Source organism: Gopherus flavomarginatus, chromosome 1 (assembly GCF_025201925.1).
Source record: "Gopherus flavomarginatus isolate rGopFla2 chromosome 1, rGopFla2.mat.asm, whole genome shotgun sequence".
NCBI classification, from domain to species: domain Eukaryota; kingdom Metazoa; phylum Chordata; order Testudines; family Testudinidae; genus Gopherus; species Gopherus flavomarginatus.
Genome location: NC_066617.1, coordinates 139,654,269 through 139,674,647, shown reverse-complemented (window position 1 = coordinate 139,674,647; position 20,379 = coordinate 139,654,269). Strand labels below are relative to the sequence as shown.

The 20,379-nt window shown below is 42.9% G+C and overlaps 1 protein-coding gene across 1 annotated transcript in view; it reads right to left on the bottom strand.

Annotated features, from left to right (window-relative positions):
* The window catches only part of ANO2 (anoctamin 2), a 307,459-nt gene that overhangs the window by 134,417 nt on the left and 152,663 nt on the right, over positions 1-20,379 (bottom strand). The window contains exon 13 of the mRNA XM_050965225.1: positions 15,769-15,852. Coding sequence (XP_050821182.1) covers positions 15,769-15,852 — 84 coding nt within the window. The remainder of the gene's footprint in view (positions 1-15,768; positions 15,853-20,379) is intronic.

The window sequence follows — 20,379 nt, the reverse complement described above, 5'->3', positions numbered from 1 at the left end:
ATCACTATTCTAGATCTTTAAATTTAGTATGTGTGGAATTTCAATCTAGGGGGATTAAATGCCCAAAGTATTTTAACATAAATGCAGTTAATTTCTTTAAAAATGCAGGCAGGATTGTAATATGTATCAATTAAAAAATCCTTGGCAAACAGTTTAACTGAATGCAGGTTCTACAGCAATTTAGGTAAATTTTATCCCAAATCTGGGCTTCTGTTTTGATCTTGGAGATTAATAGTATGAAATTTACCCTATAAATATGGTCAATAGAAGGTGGAATATACACTCCAAGATACAAGCATTTGCCACCAGCATAATGCAAAAGGAAAATACTATTTAGCTTATCTTATATGTGAGTCTCTCTATTAAACTGGAAGCTCCACAGATTTCTGGAGATTTATTTTCTAGTTTATGACTTCACTATAATTCTCTAATCTGTTATTATAGTCTCTGGCTTGTGTACAATAATAAATCATCTGCATAAACTGCAGACATAGGCTTAATATTTTATTACTTACTGGCGAAACTTCCACTGACTTTCAAGAGTGAAGAATAAAACCTATATGAGTGGATCTTTCCATTCAGTTAAATACCAAAGATATATGCACTTGTCTTCCTGTTGTTAGTATGATGCTTAGGCCTCAGTTCAGGAAAATATTTAAGAAGAAAATACAAATACATTACAAGCAAGAGGAAGACCAAGGACAGGGTAGGCCCATTACTCAATGAGAGAAGAAAACAATAACGAAAAATGTGGAAATGGCAGAAGTGCTGAATATCTTTTTCGTTTCAGTTTTCACCAAATAGTTTAGTAGCAACTGGACATCTAACAATGAATGCCAGTGAAAATGACATAGGATCAGAGGCTAAAATAAGGAAAGAACAAGTTAAGAATTACTTAAACAAGTTAGATGTCTTCAAGTCATCAGGAGCTGATTAAATACATCCTAGAATATTCAAGTTGCTGACTGAGCCCTTAGCGACTATCTTTGAAAAGTCATGGAAGACAGGAGAGATTCCAGTCTGGAAAAGGACAAACACAGTGCCAAGTTATAAAAAACAGAATAAGGAGAACCTTGTCAGCTTAACTTCAGTACTTGGAAAGATAATGGAGTATGGCTTTTATAAGGCTTTTGAGTGTCTGGCATGACCTTCTCATAAACAAAACTAGGGAAATACAATCTATATGGAGCTACTATAAGATGGGTGCATAACTGGTTGGAAAGCTGTTCCCATGGAGTAGTTATCAGTACTTCACAGTCAAGCTGGAAGGACATAACAAGTGAGGGGCCTCAGGGATCCATTCTGGGTCCAGTTCTGTTCAATATCTTCATGGTGATTAGAGGATTTAGATAATGGCAATGATTTAGAAAACGGCATAGAAAGTACACTTATACAGTTTGCGGACCAAGCTCGGAGGGGTTGCAAGTGCTTTGGAGGATAAGATTAAAATTTAAAATGATCTGGACACACTGCAGAAATGGTCTGAAGTAAATAGGATGAAATTCAATAAAGCAAATGCAAAGTACTCCACTTGGATATGAAAAATGAGTTGCATACATACAAAATGGGAAATGACTGCCTAGGAAGGAGTACTGCGGAAAGGGATCTGAGGATCATAATGGATCACAAGCTAAATATGAGTCAACAGCTAAGTTCCTTCTGAACTTGGTGGCCACACAGCAGGCTGTAAAGGGGCGCAGCAGGAGTCTGGAGAGGAGAGAGGAGGTGGGCAGGAACAAGGGAGGGGAGCAAGTTGAGGTGTGCAGCAAGCGGGGATAGAAGGGCTCCTACCCCAGAGTTTGCTGCTGCCAGCAGGGAGAGGGCTGGGGGGAGTCCTCTCGCCCCAGCCCCAGGTCAACCTGCCTGCAACCCAAACTCCATCCTTGAGCCTGCACCCCCAGCCCTTCACGACCCCTCCCCGCACCTCAACCCTCTGCCCGATCCCTGAGCCCCCTCTGGCACCCTGAACCCCTCAGCCCCAGCCCCACCCTGAAGCCCTCACTCACACCCCAACTCTCTGCCTCAGCCCTGAGCCCCCTCCCACACTCCAAACCCCTCATCCCCAGAGCCCTCACTCCCAGCCGGAGCCCATATCCTCCCACACCCTAGCCCTCTGCCCTACCCTGAGCCACACTCCATTAATTTTGTTATATGCACCAATATGGAGGCAATTTGTCTGATGGTGATGGGGGAAAATTAGAGGGAACACTAGTCAACAGTGTAACACTGCTACAAAAAACAGCAAATATCATTCTGGGATGTATTAGCAGGATTGTTGTAAGCAAGACACATGAAGTAATTATTCTATTCTACTCCACGCTGATTAGGCTTCAGCTGGGCGCCACATTTCGGGAAAGATGTGGATAAATTGGAGAACAGTGTCCCCTCTAATTTTTACCACTCATGCGTGGAATTAATTTTGTTATGTGCACCACTGTGGAGGTGGTGTGTGGGAGGTCATTTGGCGGGGATGGGGCTGAGGGGTTCAAAGTGTGGGAGGAGGCTCAGGGCTGGGGCAGAGGATTGAGGTGTGGGGGGTGAGAGCTCTGACTGGGGGTGCAGGCTCAGGGCTAGGGCAGCAGATTGGGCTTGGGGTGCAGGGGGGTGAGGACTCTGGCTGGGGGCACAGGCTCTGGGAAGGGGTTGGAGATGAGGGGCTCAGGGCTGAGGCAGAGGGTTGGGGTGAGGGGATGTTGGCTCTAGGGGAGAGCCAGGGAATGGGGGTTTTGGGGTGAAAAACTGGGGCTGACTCTCCTCTCTCCCTGCCTCCTCAGCACAGCTGGGGCTGTGGAGAAGCAGCAACTGGGGCTGGGAGAGTGTTGCATCTCTCCCTGGCTGCCACACGCAGACCAGCTCGGGCTGGGAAGGATGCCTCAAACTTAATCCCCACCTACACCTGACCCCACCAACCTCCACCTAGCCCCTATTTCCCCCACCACCTCACCTTCCACATCCTTTCCAGGGTCCAGGAGGCACCTATTTAGTGGAGCCAAACCTGTGCAGCTCCACTAATTAGGTGCACGGCCCTATGTTCCTTCCTATGCAGCTGCCCAGGCATGCATCTTGGAGGGAATGTAGTTGGAGAGTCCAGGGAAGAACAACAAAAATGATTAAAGGTCTAGAAAACATGACCTATGGGGGAAGATTGAAAAAAATGGGTTTGTTTAGTCTGGAAAAGAGAAGACTGAGGGGGGACATGATAAAATTTTTCAAGTACATAAAAGGTTGTGGAGGAGGGAGAAAAATTGTTCTCTTTAACCTCTGAGGATAGGACAAGCAATGGGCTTAAATTGCAGCAAGGGCGGCTTAGGTTGGACATTAGGAAAAACTTCCTAACTGTCAGGGTAGTTAAGCACTGGGACCAATTGCATAAGGTGGTCATGGAATCTGTCACTGAAGGTTTTTAAGAGCAGGTTAGACAAACACTTGTCATGAGTGGTCTAGATACTACTTAGTCCTGCCTTTAACACAATGCACTGGAGTAGAAGATTTCTTGAGGTCCTTTCCAGTCCTATAATTCTATGTGTTTAAGTTCATTACTATTCAGGAAAGCAATTAAGCATGTCTAACTTTAATCTTGTGCCTAAATCCCAGTTATGAGATTAAAGTTGAGCACATGTTTAAGTGTTATCCTGAAAAGGAATGCTTTCCTGAACTGGCATCCTAATGACTAGCACAAATAATAAGAACAAACAATAATCCTGCCTATTCCCTTAAGTTTGAAGCTGTCTCTGAGAGAAACAGTCATTTTTATTTTGGCAGAAGGATGTTCATAAAAATTAGGAAGCTCTCCTAATTTCCTAAACCTTGGCCCAAATCCAGATTTTCCAGCCTCCAGAGGTAGAGTAATCCACTCAACCAAGTCAAATGCCTTTTTGATATCTGTAATAATATTTTATTACGCTGAGCTGACTAGAGGGCTGTGACTGAATGGTACAACTTTCCTGAACCTCAAAAGGTCCTTTACGGTCATGATATATATAATTCATTCCGCTTTCCTTAGTAAAGAGAAGCTGCAGTATCTTGAACAGTGGAACACAAGGGTTCAAGTGGAAGCTAAGGAACAGAAGAGTTACTCTCTTAAATTAATGGAATTGAGAAAGGACAAAAAGGATCATTCTAATGTCTCTGATTTCAGTGGAGCTATATTAGCATAACACTGGCATAAAGCAGTAGTGAATCAGGTCAGCGAAATGTAAAACAAGTTTATTTATTCAGCGAATATTGTTGCTAAGATTTTTCAGACACAGAAGGGCCAAAATATGTATTTTTCACATCTACACTGTCTTATGCTATTAGATAGTTACTTTGTGATATAGTCAAAGTTCATAAAAGTAATACGAGAGGATTTTGACTATATATTATACTCAAGCAGGAAAACTCACTATACATTTGAAAGAGAAAATGTTGAAAGTGTTCAAGGTCTTTTGGATAATCAAGACCTGATTCTGTTTACTCTGGTGTAAAATTGATGCAAGAACAAACAGAATCATGACTGTTCTTTATAGGTGTTTTGATCCAATTAATGAATCAATTAACAACTGCAGCAATGGGAATGAGGAGGAAGGGTTCCTAAAGGTTAAGCACGGTCATCAGCATATACATTCTCATATTTTCATTCATGTTTAATCCTTCAATATTTGTCGTTTTAAATAAATGGCAAAGCAACTATGGGTGTATCTGAGAAATCTTTTTCAGCACCAATTATCCAAACAAATATTTATAACCAATTATCCCAGTTGTAGCTAGGTAGTAAGAGGATTTAAAGTCATTCTTTTATTTAATTAATCTTAATGAGAACTTCCTAATAAAATATAATGGAGCCAAGCCTGCAGGCTCAGTTTTTCCACATTGCTGACACAAGCTTTGATGGGTGTTTTCCTTATGTCAGGGCTGAAGTAAAACAGGTGAAGGCCTTTTATGCTGCCCCTTTTATAATGCCTGAAAGGCACTGATGACATACTATTTTCCATGACATTCTAACATACACTATTTTGTGACTATACATGTTAAACCTTTATATACAATATCACTTCCCTTAAATTAACAGTGGAATTAACAATTTTATCTATTTCAGTAATTCATCATGCCACTTTCATATTTGACATGGTGAGTTAAAAACAAGAGGGAATGCCAAATTATTATTATTCCCAGGCCTTTCTCTAAGTACACAAACCAAGAGACAAGACCTCTTTTGCTATAAAGAAAGTTTTCCTTGAAACATATGTGGGATCAGCTATTTGGTTTCCTGCCAAATAGGCAAGATATGATGCCCAATCATATATTTTCTTATTTGCCAGATCAGCTGAACACTTATTGAAAAGAATGTGAAAACGAGTCAGGAGCTAATCCTTCTTCCCCTGAAATAAATGGGATGCTTTTTACTGACTTCAATGAGAGTTGGAGTTAGTCACTCTGTGTGTTTACAGAACAGAGCCTAATTTTTTCATTTCCTGACTTTTGTGCATTTAAATTAATAATTTTAGCACTGCAGGAATACAGATACAAGCTTATCATTGATCCATGGGAAGCATCTTTCAACAATCTCTAATGTTCCACAGAGATGATAATCTGAGAATGTTCTATTGCTTAAAAACTTCTAACCACAACCACTGAGGCTAAAAGTTCCTAAACAAGAACTTCAAAAGGACTATCTGGAGAATTAGCAAAGAAATGATCAATTGTTTTGCTGTACCGATTACAGCTGCTCTCCCCACATTACTATATTAGCAGACACTTATGCAGGCATGGACACACACTTATACACTTCATCTGTTTTCTCAATCTAACCAAAAGGAACCCTTTTTGGTTGCCTAACTTAGAACTACAATGGGATTGACACTGTAAACCTTTACTTACATAACAAGTCCTTACCGACACAAATATTTCCATTGACTACAATGGGACTGCTCACAAAGTTTCCAAAATCAGTCCCTTAAAACTTATCATTATCTTTTTAAGTGCATGTAATTATTTCTAATGACTGTTTGTTTGCTGCTTAACCTGAGGCATTTAGTGTAAATGTTTTAACTTCTTTAACTTTAAATGAGTTTTCTTTGGAAACAATAAGACCTTAGGGTATTATTGTAATAGTAAATTTCACACCAATCTTTTATAAAGGGCTACCTACGCTCGCAATTTCTTCCCCAGTTTCAATACACCTGATAAAATATTTATTACATATAATAAATCAGCTTGAACCATGCAGTATATTGTAGACTTAAATGTTATTCTTTGTTCATCACAGTAGATTAAATACTGTAACAAGTGTTTGCATGAAAGCCATTTTCTGTAATATAATCCCCATTGGGCAATACATTACATCTGCAATACCTTAAATTTACATCACTCACTTTAATAAGGCTGATTTAGAATTTGGTGTTAGGGTATAGTGACTCAGATGTTTACTAATTAAAGTTCTGATCCTAACAATGTTGAGTAACTCCAACTCCCATTAGAGTAATGACTTCAACATCAGACTGCTTCAAGAAGTATGTTCAAACCTGGTTTAAGCAGATGGAATCCTATTGAAATCGGTGGAGTCACTCCTATTTATGCAGAGACTGAATTTGGTCCACAGTGTCTAATCTTAGTTCAGGATCCAACAGCACCTGTCTACTCCTGTCTGCACAGAATTTACACTCATGAATTTATTGCTCCCCTTCCCAGCTAACATATAGCAAAAAGCTTAGAAAATGTACCTTTATTCACCCAAGTTACATAGGACTGACTCACAACTTGTGATATTCAGAGAAATCACTGAAAGCTCTATACTGGAAAGATGCTCTGTTACCAGGCTTTTCCAAGCTATCCTTCAAGAGGGTGGTAACCTGTGTTGATTTTCTTCTGCAATACAATGCAATCTTATGACTAAATCTTGCTCACATTAATTAAACAAGTAGCCCCAGGAATGTTGGTGGGCCTACTTGTGGGAGTAAGGCAAGCAGGAATTGCATCACATATGAAATTTTCATGTAAAAACTCAGGACTTTACAATAAACATCACCGGAATAGGGGAATTATCGTACTGGAAATAAGCCACTACTTTACAGATATGTTCTAAACCAGTGGAGTAAATAAACTCTATCCCAGTAAGTCGCAGATTCTGAGCCAAAGTCTTCAGAGAGACCTGCGGCTTCACATCAGATAAACAAGCTAGAGATGCTGAACTCTGATGCCAGAGATCTGTCACTTAATATAAGAACAGCAATCTAGAGTTGCTGACCAGTGATATCACAGAGGTATGTCTTGACATCAGACCAGCCCACTAACAATGGGGAGCTAACGACTTCACAGAGACCTGGGCCTTGACATTTGATTATCATTCTAGATGTGCTGAGACAGAGACCTCACAGAATCCTGGATATTCATACAAACCCAGAAAGCTACAGATGCTGATCCAATAATCTCATAAAGGCCTCTACCTTGACACGAGTCCAGAAAACTAGAAGGGCTGCACTAGCAATCTTACAACGTCCTGTGCCCTGGCTTCTTGCCCATCAAGCTAGAGGTACTGAGTTACAGACTTCTAGGAGGCCTGTACCTTGACATCAACCATCATGCTAAAGCCGTTGAGCTAGTGACTTCACAATGAGTACCATGTTACAGGCACCTGAGGGAGAGAGAATATGCATTTAAAAAACATCGAGAATGTGTAAAATAGCTATTCTATATTTAAAAATTCATCATTTTAAAGTCCAATTTCTCAGGACTTTCCATAGCTAAATGCACCCACTGAATGTCCCATTAAAGAACTGGGGATTTCCTCTTTCCATTGGTCTATAGTGATTTTTTCCAGCTCTGAAATGTACAATCTGCACCACAAACTACAACAGCCTGGTGGGCAGGGAGGAGGAAGCCATGTTTGAGGGAAAGAGGAAATAATCATTGTGGCAAGGAATTAAATAAAATTTTGGCGTTCTGAAAACGGCTCACAGGTTTGGAACTTTCAGAGTAGTCCACAGGGAGATGGATTTGCAGGTAGATAGTGGTAAAAGCTGCAGGATGAGCGCATTTATTAAAGAGCCCTGCAAACAAACACAAGTGAAAGGTCCTGCCCTTTGAATAACTGTCTAGGAGCCTCTGTCCTATTTTCAAAAGAGATTCAGACATTTAGGAACTTAAGTCTTGATGGAAGACAATGTAGTTTAAGCTCCTTAGTGCTGCAGTCATTTTTAAGAATGGGACATAGGCATTTTTGAACATTTTACCCCCTAAGATCATAATTTTAGTAATGATTCTGATCTGTTTTTATTGGATTCTGGAACTAAAAGCACTGTTAGGGGACTGCAGAGCCCCCATACAGACTGCACCCTTAAACATTCCTGTGCCTCTGGGCTGAGGTCCCTTTGCCCTTCTTGTTATTAATGTTTATTTCATCACTGCTTTAGCATGTGTTTTGTTTAATGTTGTAATGCATGTTTGGGCTCAGCAGCAGGAAAAGCTACGGTGGGGCATTTCTGGACATGCTACGTATGTGACAGGTGACCATCAAAAGGTGCATGCATAGCTATATAAGAGTGTGTTAAAAGCTTCTCTGTGTGGTGGAGAGGTTACAGACTCTGAACAGAGAGGACGGTTCATCTGGCCACAACCAGTATGCCTCGCTGGACCACCCAGCAGGAAGTGAGATTGTTAACTTTACTTGCTGTACTGTAACCTAGGATCACATATTTGTATTCTATTGTAGTTTTCAGTAAATGGTTAAAATTCACCTGGTCTCGCTCAAACTGAAATGAATTGCTCTAGGGGGAAGGACAGTTCATAACAACACCCATCAGGGAGGCAGAATTCTTGTGAATATTTGCTAAGCAATGGCAACAAGGCATAAACTGAAAGGGTGACTGTCTGTGCAAACCAGTATCATCTCTGTCTGAGCGGCAAACTCTATTACATTGTGACAGACTGTACTCCTGAATTCACCCCTTGTACACTATTATTATAATCTTTTTACAAAATATGTCTTGTGAGCTATCATTTGAAAACTAATAATTTGTTGGTCATTGGTATCTTGGTAACGTGTGTGGCAACGCTGTACCAAGAGTTATAAGCTACCATTGTATGGAGTTACTAACACATGTTCCCAGTCTGAGGAGTGGCCAACACAGATCCTCAGAAACAACCTGATGCCTTAGCCAGTTGTAAATAAGGCTAATGGGTCATTACCTGCTAAATGGACATTTTTTGGCAGGAAAGGGAGTGTGGGCAAAAAATATACATCGTAGCAAAGAAACAGCATGAAGTTCCCCTCCATACAGACTGCCTGTCACTCTACTCCCAGCTGGAAATCCTTCTCAGAATGGAGAGAGGACTATGAAAAGGATGAGGAGACACCTCAAAAGCACCTTTCTCTTTCTCTCTGCCTACCACATCCACAGCACCTGAAGGACAGAGGAAGCAGCGATTTGGCCAGTAATGTGCTAAAGCATGTGGTGAGAAAACCTTGCTTTGAATTTAACATAGTTTGTTAAGTTAGGCACTAGTTGTGTTTTATCTTTTTTGTACTTGTAATCGTTTCTGACTTTTATGCCTCGTTACTTATACTCACTTAAAATCTCTCTCTCTGTAGTTAATAAACTTGTTTTATAGTTTTATCTAATCCAGTGTGTTTGAATTGAAGTGCCTGGAAAACTCCATTTCAGGTTACAGGACATGTGCATGTTATTTCTGTCAATTAAATGGTGGAGTTAATGTAAGCTTGTACTGTCCTGGAGAGGTCTGAGCAGTACAGTGCATACATTTCTGGAGGACAATCTAAGGTTTGGAGTGTGTTGGGGTTATCCTGCAGTATAAACAAGGCTGATAAAAGGAAGTGTGTGACTGGCTGCAGCACAAACACAGGACATAGCTAGGAATGACATGCTGAAGGCTATTTCTGAGCAGTCTAGGACTGAAGGCCGTAGTAGCAAAGCAGTGTAAAGGGCACTGCGTGTTAGAAGGCAGGGAGACACTGATAGTCATTAGTCTGGATTGTACCCTGGGTATGTCACAGCCATAACAAAGGAAACAGAAAATACTAAAGAGACACCCACGCATACCTGATCTGGTGCAGGAACTATTCTCTTAATGTATGAAGAAGAAAATCCATGATCATACATCAGTTTGCAGCTGGTCTTCCATGTTATCACTTTATGAAACCTAGAAAATTACTAGGATTTGCTTTGGCTGGATTCTGTAAACGTCTGCACTCAGCAAGTGTAAACAGATGCCATGCACTGACAGGAGGGGAGACAGGACATCTACCTATGTCTGGACATGTGGAGGTTTACACATTTAGGGGCTGATCACTCAAGGTGGCTCTGATGCTGGCAGACCAGGTGCCAGCATATGCCAAGGCCCCAGCCTCACTAAACATTTACAAATGCTTACCTAGCATTATCAAAACAGATGATAGATGTTAAGCTGATAAGAACGTGTTCAGCGTTCAGACTTTACAAAATGCTTGTAGGATGCTGCTGTATTGATCACACTTTTAACCTCTATAGCTCCTGGTATAAAGTTACAGTGAGCGTCGGCAGTGCAAACCTCTGTAATTGTGTAACTCACCAAATGGGAAAAGCAGCATTAATTAAGGTAATTGTAGTGGGGCGGACTGCCCACTCCCTGGGAGGATGGGCTGTGGCAGGCCAGGGAGCCTGCACAGCCTGGGAGCCAATCAGAAAAGGGCTTATAGAGAGCCAATCAGGGCCCAGATTGGAGGGAACCAATCAGGGCCAGGCTCACCCATATATAAAAGCTGCCCAGAGGAGGAGCGGTCAGTCTGTCCAAGGCCTTCGACAGGGGAAGGTCAGTCTCCAAGGGGAAGACTAGCACTGCGGACAGCGCAGAGCTGGGTAGGCTCAGGGAGGCTAGAAGGTTCTAGCCCATAGCCTCCAGGCTGCAGGTCCTGAAGGGAAGGGCCTAGCGGGTGCAAGGGGCCGTAGGGGAAGCAGCCCAGGGGAACAGACAGAGGAGGGGAAAGAAAGAGGACAGCGAGGCTGATGCCAGAGGGTCCCTGGGTCGGGACCCAGAGTAGAGGGCGGGCCTGGGTCCCCCCACTTCCTCCTTGCAGTACACCCAGCCATTAGCCGTAGGGAGCAGCCATTATAGACTACGCCCGATCCCTGACAAGAGGGATTAGACTTTGGGGTGTGTGGTTGCATATGGTGGCTGGAATGTCGGACTGCTGATCATCTATCCCCGGAAGGGGGTCCAGATGGACTAAGGGACACTGCCGGAGGGCAGTGGCCTCGAAGAGGATGCCGCCAAGCAGGCAGCAACGTGGGTCCAGCGACAGCAGAGGGCAGAACAATGGATGGGACACCACCTGGAGGGAGTGCTCCACTGGAATCGAGCTAATTCCTGAAATCACCAGCAGGAGGCGCTGCAGGTGGTGAGTCCCAACCCATTTACAGTAATGCACTCAGCATGGCTCATTGAAGGCAAATAAGGTATTGTGCAGCATCAGAGAAGAGAGATCCTATTAATTAATCCTAACTCCTTTCAGGAATGGGAGGCTTATGGATGAACTCATCCCATCAATTTTGGTATTTGGAGTGGAGGTGATAAATATCCCTGACAAGGAGAAACTGAAGCTCTTCCTTGCTATCTGGACTCTGAGGGGCAAAGATTCCTAAATATAAGCAAAAAGATCCCCATGCTGCTTGGTATGGATTAGCCTTGCAAGACACTTTGAATTGATCAATTACTACAACTCTGTCACCTTTTGAATCACAGACTGAAACTCATTTGTGTATACATGCTTGTTAACTTTAACCTGAAAATAAACTCTCATTTCTTTTTCCTAGTGAATAAATCTTTAGTTAGTTTATTACAGCATTGGCTACTAGCATTGTCTTTGGTGTGAGATACAAGGTACAAATTGATCTGGGGTAAGTGACTGGTCTCTTGTGACTGGAAGCAACCTGAATATGTTCTGATTTTTGGTGTAAGTGACCATTTATCACATAGTCCAGCTTGCCTGGGTGGCAAGATAGCTTGGAGCATCCAAAGAGACTGTCTGTGACTTCATTATAAGACTATTGTAGTACTTTGAGAGTTCACACTTGTTACCAGGTTGGTGACATCTAATTATAGTACACACAGCCAGTTTGGGGTGTTTGCCCTGCTTTTTGAGAGTCTGCCCTTAGGCTGGCACTCAGTCGTGAGCCACTCCAGACAGTGTGATAGTGGCACAAATGCTCTCACAGTCCATGGGAAACGAAGGCACTCAGCACCTTTCCGGAGGCAATTAGCACCTTGCAGGGTGGAATCCTTACTGAATGGGCAAAGCACCAAGCTAAAGAGACACTCATGTCCCCAGCAGAATGTGACTGTCACTAAAGAAAAGGGCACACTTGGCTTTGTTTGTCCAAATGAAACCATGGCCAAGCAACAAGTTGACTTGATTGGGCTCAGGAGGTAAAGGCACCCAGATGGATGATGAAAACCAGTATCATCTCTCCTCTCTGAGAAGTGAGAGCAAAAATGTAATTTGTGCAGTATCACTCTCTTATTCCCAATTTTCACTTACTTTAAACGAGATGTGTACATCAGTTTCTTTATTCACCTGTTATAGTGTTTAATCCCTCACTAGGGATGCCCAGAAAACTGCTCAGTGCCTAATGGAAAAGCTCCCCATACTGTGTCTGAGCTCCTGTCTGGCAAAACTCCCTGTTCACGTTGGACCAGATCCAACACACATTAAAGTCATTGGGAATATTTCCACTAACTTCAATGGTTGTTGGATCAAGCCAACCAGGTGGCAGTTAATTTTATGTGACTTGATGGATGACTTATTGGCTACACTACACAAACTCAGTAATGATCTACAGGAGAAAGGAGATAGTTAAGTTCCTTCATGTGCTGCAACATCAAACTGATTTGGCCAGGCCTGAATTCTGGAGTTCTCCAGTACATGAACTGTTTCTTTTCAACATATAAACAGGGTAAAGAGGCTCCTTCAATCTCAAGATTGGACATGTTTCCGAATACCTTGACTTAGTTGTAACATGTGGCACACACACTATAAGCAACATGTAGCCAAGTGCAATGCAGGGAGTCTTCAGGGACTATAAATGCCTGGGAAACAGACCTCAGACCTTTAAAAGAGAGGAATGGTAATGAGCATGTGCTTTCAAGTCTGAAACAGCTAGAGAAAATGAACCACACCTCATAATGGTAAAAGTTACACATTTATTTATTTTTCCATGTATAGGATGCAGTAAGACAGTATGTCAACCAGCCAATGTTACCGAACACAAATGGAACAGCTACTGTGACAGACCCAGACCAGTGGGGTACAGGAGTCTGGTAGAAGGCAAATACACTGGTCACTGGATGCACAGTTTTCTGTTCCCTAAGTGACCAGAGCAGGGGCTGCCCTAGAGCGATCAGGAACATGCTAGAACCAATTAAGACAGGCAAGCTAATCAAGACACCTGGAGCCAATTATGAACTTTCTAGAATCAATTATAGCAGGCAGGCTAATCAGGACACCTGGTTTAAAAAGGACCTCACATCAGTTAGTAGAGGTGTGTGCAAGGAGCAGGGAATGAGAAGGTGCTGCTGGAGGAGTGAAGAGTTCAAGTGTGATCAGGCTTCAGAAGAAAGATCCTGCAGTGAGGATTGTCCTACAGGGAACATTGTAGACAGCTGCTATCCACAGGGCCCTGGGTTGGAACCCGGTGTAGAGGGTGGGCCTGGGTTCTCCCCAACTCCTGATCAGACACAGGAGGAGTTGACCTGGTCTGTGAGAAACACCAGAAGGGAAGGTCTAAATTGGAAAGGGATCTGGCCTGTCCCCAACCCACTAGGTGGGACACAGACTGTGGGGATTGTTCTCTGTTTCCTCCATGCTGGCCAGATAGCTGAGTGGACAGCAGGTTTGAGCAACTAGCAAAAGTGGCCAAACTGACGGCTTCCGTGAATCTCTGAGGCAAGCAAATCCGCCTATAAGTGCGGGACCCACCAAGGCAGAGGAAGAACTTTGTCACACTACCCAGGCAAACCAAAATTTCCCAAACTACCACCTCAAAAAAACCAGCCAACCAACCAAAAACAACCTGGGTAAACAGCTGAGTGTTTGAGCATTTCCTCCAGGTCAACAAACTCTGGCTGTGTCAGATCACTGGGTTAGCAGATTCCATAGTCAAAGCCCTCCACTGAGAATTCCTTATCCCCAGCCCCAGACATACAAGTGACAGTTTTGTCAGTTTGAGAGTCCAAACTGATCTCAATTGACTAGGTAATATATGGGAAAAGAAGCAGTCATTAAGGGTACATGTACACTGCTGTTGGGAGCATGCTTTCTAGAGCAGATAGGCAGGCAGGTGCTAGCTCTGCTTGAGGTAGCACATTAAAAGTAGCTATGTAGCTGGGGGTAGTGGCTCAGGCTGACTGCCCGAGTACATACCCAGGAGGACTGGGAGGGTTTGTACTCAGGTGGTTGGCCTGAGCTGCTGCCCATTCTATCTCAGCTACACTGCTACTTTTAGCACGCTATCGTGAGCAGAGCTAATGTATGTCTGTCTACCCATGCTGGGAAACACACTCCTAACTGCAGAGTAGACATACCTTCAGGGTGTCTTCACAGCCCAGTTAGCTCCCATTACAATTTGTGTTACCCCTAATTTGAATCCCATCCACACACAAAAATTAACTGGTTCTTTAAACTCAAGCTAGCTAGGGTATCAGGGGACTGGGTTGAAACTCAAGTGATGCTGAACCTACAGCTAGTCATGCGGTGGGAATGCAACAACTCCAGCTACAACAACTCTTCCACAGTTAATCCAATCACTCTGTACTGCTAATCAAATCAATCTGTGTAACTCAGTGTTGTTTTGAAGTATGGTTGCTTTCACTTATGCCAGGCTAGCTCAAGTGCAGTAACTCAAGTGTACTAACTCGAGCTAACAGTTGCAGCGAAGATGACACACAAGGTTGTAGATCACAGGCAATATCTTGGATTGTACCTGGAAACAAGTGGGAACCCAGTTTGGGTGTGTAATATGCTCCAAGTCAGACGGCTAAAGAAATTGGCCTCTAAATACTGCCCTAGACGCCTCAACCGGCACCACTGTAATTTAACGGGTGTATTGCAGGATTGAGCCTTATCGGAAGTTTCTGAGTGATATTCAAGTATTGCCAAAAATGAGTTCTCCAGAATAATCTGGTCTGGAATATGCAGAAAATAGAGCTGGTTGTTTTTTGTTTTTTGTTTTGATTTTTAAAAATAGGGAAAATGATTTTGGGGGGGGTGAAATTTCTGATTTTTATTTTAAATTTTCAAAAAAGAGAAAAAATGAAAATACTGCCCTCCCTTCTCCCTCCTTGTTTTACACTAGCTGTAATACAAAGTATCAAAGTAAGCCTTCCTTGTAAGGTGAGGAATGGGCTCAACAGACAAACGCTGAAAGGGCAGAGTGCCCCACTGCAGGACACTTCACCTTCTAGAACAGTTTCAAACTCCAGATCATTGATTCTATCACTGATTATGATCAGTAACCACCCTCCTCTGTAGACCCTGCACTACACATTCTCCACCCTCCTAGGCACGATGCCTCACACAGGGTAGCACAACGATGGCCCTAAAAACATTCAGTAGTGCTGCAGCAATGCACAGAACTAAATCATCAGAGAGGTACCATCTGAGACTATATCAGAGGCAAACAGCACAGAAGAGATCATTCTGCAAACTGATAAGCAGAGCCAAACCGAGACTGATACAAAAATGTTCACAAAATACAATCCAAATGCAAATAAAAGTGGAAGTAAATCCATGTGTCTTACCTCATCTATATTATCCTTTTTATTAGTTTCATTTTTGAGTTTTTTCTGTCGCACTTTGGTTTCATATTCTGGTCTGGGATGTTCCTGAAATAAGTCAAAACAAAATCATGACAGTGGGAAAAGGTTTTAAAAGCTGATTATTTGCAGAATATAAAAGCACCACAAATACATTGAGACACAGTTCCTCATCAGTTGTTCAACCATGAAACATGATTAGTACACAGCCACAATGAACTGAGATCAAACACTCACATGTTTATCTACATGGAAAAGTTAGTCAAACCTTTACATGTTCCTTGGTGCATTTTTGATGGTGAAAAGGAAGAAAGAACATATTAAAAAATATTCTCCATAAAGCTGTGTACTGTAAAAGAAACAACATTTTGTACATGTTGAGTAATTCACACTATAGTATATAAGCAAACTTTGAAAAGAGCATAAGCTAGACCAGTAACACTCAAATCATATTTGGCTCCTGACCCACAAAATCACCTCAAAAACATTCTATGATATCTTGTGGCTGGCAAGGGATTGTGGGATTTGATTCACAGGAAAAAAAATGTCAACTATTTTGTGGGGTGCAGATCAAAGACGTTTAGAGCTGGTTGGATTCTTTAGACACTTTTTTAATATACTAGCTTATACTTTAGAGCTAAGTACTGGCTTTTTCCACCAGCAACACAGTGCAGTGGATGCAGAAGTGTAGGGTCTGAGTGGTGGGTGCTAGAGGCATTACTCTTGCATAGGGCACCGTCAGGCTAAACACCTTCCTCAGTGCTAAAGGGAAGGTGTGTGGCACTTTAAAAAAAAATACCAATACTTACTGCTAAAAAGTGCAGTGTCCATTCTCCACAACAGCATCCCCTCTGACAATTCGCATGTTCTATCCAGTTATGCTCATTTTAGAGGGTACAGTGCCCCCAGCAATGCCATTAAGCCAAGTAAAATTGTTACAAAAAGTTACCAGCCTCCTCACAAAATCCTGCTTGCCCATGGTAACAGTCAGGGTTCAGACACCGCCAAGGGAGAACAGGTTTTGAACTCCAAAGAATAAGCAGCTGTATTAACGGATTGTATACAATGTTACTGTGCTATAAAAGTATATTGAGTAAGGTCTTCTATGAAAGTGTGTAACGTTCTTAACTTAATTATTATAGGAGATGTATACAAGCTGTGGTTATGAATTTATGTATTTGTGCATATAGAGAACTGTGCTTAAAAATCTCAGCTCCAACTCACAACAGGACAGTGAGTGATCAGACAGGGAGAAGTACCTCCCAAGCCAGGTGTTTACACAAAACTGGACTCAAGTAACAATCCACAGCACAATCTAGGAAAAGTCAATGATGGGTCATTTAAGTTAATGGAAAGACACTGAGACAACTGGAGATTTCTACACTTTAATATCAATAGTGACTGAAGAAAAGAACCTCCAAATCCTTTTTAAATAGAAGGGGTTTGAAGTGAAAGGCATCCAGAAAATGAGGGAAAGTCTCTAGGCAGTAAATTATCCATGAAATGCTGGATCCCCACGCATCACCATCAGAGTTAGGTGTATACTGGTAAACTGTTCAAAGGTGATAGGTAACTTGTATTAGGAAAGTGATTTTATCTAATACAGAACTGTAAAGGCTAAGGTTGCATTGTAGAACTGATAAATGAAATTGTTTTTAATTGTTCACTTTATTAATGTAACTTCTGTTCACCATTCACTACACTTGCCTACACTGTAACTTCTGTTCCATATTGTAATTCAAACCCCATTTTAAAACACTCACTCCATTTTGTAAAAGCTTCCTCCAACTTCCATTTTTGCAAACCCTGCTGTAATCTTATTAGTTTAGTTTAGATGTGTGAATGAGGTATGTATGAATGATGGAATCAACCTCCAGTCCCAGCCTGTCCTGATGAGATAAAGTTCAAATACCAACGGCTGAAGACCTAGACAACAGCCCTAAACAAAGTAAGAAGCATCCACCCTAAAAAGAAAAGGACAACAGAACAACAGAAGGAAGATCAAAGCCAGGTCCAAGGCTGAAAGTCAGGCCTGCAATTGATGGGTGATCAATCTAAACCCAGAGGCAGCGTGACACAGCAAGACCTATAGACTTTGAATCCAAACTAAAAGCCTATAAAAAAGAAGGGTGAGATGAGAGACTCTGCGTAACATTCTGCTGCCAACATGGAAGAACATCGGTGCCTGCCCAACAGAGATCCAGCTCAGTCTTGTGCCCAGCTTTCCTGGCCAGTTAGCTGCCACAAGCTACGAACCCAAGCTGCAAAATCAAGCCATGAACTTAAGCTATCTTCAGGACTGGTAACTATGCAGCAGCTGCAGAACATCTGATATATATGAGAGAGAGAGAGAGAGAGAGAGAGAGAGAGGCCCTGTCTACATCTAAAATTTTGCAGCGCTGGTTGTTACAGCTGTATTAGTACAGCTGTATAGGGCCAGCGCTGCAGAGTGGCCACACTTACAGCAACCAGCGCTGCAAGTGGTGTTAGATGTGGCCACACTGCAGCGCTGTTGGGCGGCTTCAAGGGGTTTCGGGGAACGCGAGAGCAAACCGGGGAAGGAGACCAGCTTCGCCGCGGTTTGCTCTCGCGTTCCGCGAACCACCCTGCAAACCGCAGGGAAGGAGACCTGCTTGCTCGGGTTCGGGGAACGCGAGAGCAAACCGGGAAAGGAGACCAGCTTCGCCGCGGTTTGCTCTCGCGTTCCGCGAACCACCCTGCAAACCGCAGGGAAGGAGACCTGCTTGCTCGGGTTTGGGGAACGCGAGAGCAAACCGGGAAAGGAGACCAGCTTCGCCGCGGTTTGCTCTCGCGTTCCGCGAACCACCGTGTAAACCGCAGGGAAGGAGACCTGCTTGTTCGGGGAACGCAAGAGCAAACTGCGGCGAAGCTGGTCTCCTTCCCCGGTTTGCTCTCGCGTTCCCGGAACCACCCTGCAAACCGCAGGGAAGGAGACCTGCTTGCTCGGGGTTCGGGGAACGCGAGAGCAAGCCGGGGAAGGAGACCAGCTTGATTACCAGAGGCTTCCTCAGGTATGCTGGGATACCTGCTTATTCCACGGAGGTCAAGAAAAGCGCTGGTAAGTGTCTATACTTGATTACCAGCGCTGGATCACCAGCGCTGGATCCTCTACACCCGAGACAAAACGGGAGTACGGCCAGCGCTGCAAACAGGGAGTTGCAGCGCTGGTGGTGCCCTGCAGATGTGTACACCTCCTAAGTTGCAGCGCTGTAACTCCCTCACCAGCGCTGCAACTTTCTGATGTAGACAAGCCCAGAGTGTGTGGGTAGGTAGGTAGGTATTAGGTATAGTGTGTGTGTATAAGAATTAAGGTATTAGTTATTAGTCATAAATTGTTATCATAATAAATGTGGCATATTTGTCTTGTCCCCTTTAATAAGATCCTGCTGGTTTTTACTGGTCTAATATAATTGGTACAACATTTTGGTGGAGAATAGCGAAAGGGGGATTATTGGTATTTTTGCCTCACTTATTGTAAACCAATCTGTGTGCACACAACCAGCTCTACAGAGCACGGTTCTATTCTTGGTTAACCAAAACCTGCTGACCCCCGTGTGGGTAGCAGGAAAATAAAGAGCTCTTAAAATTGTTAACAAAATCTGCTGGCCTCCGCGTAGGTAGCAGAAAACATAAAATTGTTAACAAAATCTGCTGGCCTCCAAAGAGGTAGCAGAAAGAAAGAAAAAAAATCAAATCGGGGCAACAAGAGGGTCTCAGGGACCAGACAGTGCTGCTTGCTGAACAAAATTAAAAATGTTTAAGAAAAGGCAAGGGAAAACAGTCCTAGAGGAAGAAATGAAGTCAAAAGTAGCTTCTACCTCACCTTTTGTAAAAGAGATAACGCCTTTTCAACAAATCCTTCAAAGATATGGGCACAGTCCTTGGACTGAACAAGCCCTTGCAGATACCTGCACCATTTCGGACGTAGAGGATAGATTGGCCCAATATATCCTCATATGCAAACCCCTAACTGCGGCAAAAAGAGACGACGCAGGAATCTGGCTGCTATGGGAGGCTTGTAATAACAGCTACCTCCACCTAACAGCCTGTAAAAAGAAAAAAAAACTCTCTCTAAAAGAGAAACTATTCCAACTAAAAGAAGAAAGAAAAAAAAAAAGGAACATTTGAGACCCCAGAAGGGGCAGACTTTTGGGACCCCTCTGGAGAGTGGGAAGAGGGATATTTGGGTAGATTCCTCCTGCCATTGCAACAGTAACAACAGTGCCTGCTTCTGCCTCAAACCTCCAGGCCATGGCAAAGTGGCTGAGGATTTAAAAAAAAGAAAATCTAAAGTTACAAAGAAATGAACCACCTAATTAGCATTTGTGCAGCCCCAAGTACCAAACACACTGTGGCAAAGACTGAGCAGGGTCTGCCATGTGGGAGCACTGTGCGGATTTGTTTCTAAGCTTCTATTTTTTAGGCTCTGAACCAGAACATCAGAAGAGCTGGTACCAGCTGAAGAGTTATAAAATACCATGGTTATAGTGTCATGACAAAGTCTGTGTTCAGTGTTCTGTGTTGCAAGTTCTGTGTCTGTCTCTAGTGGTGTATGTTCAGTGTTCTGTGTTGCAT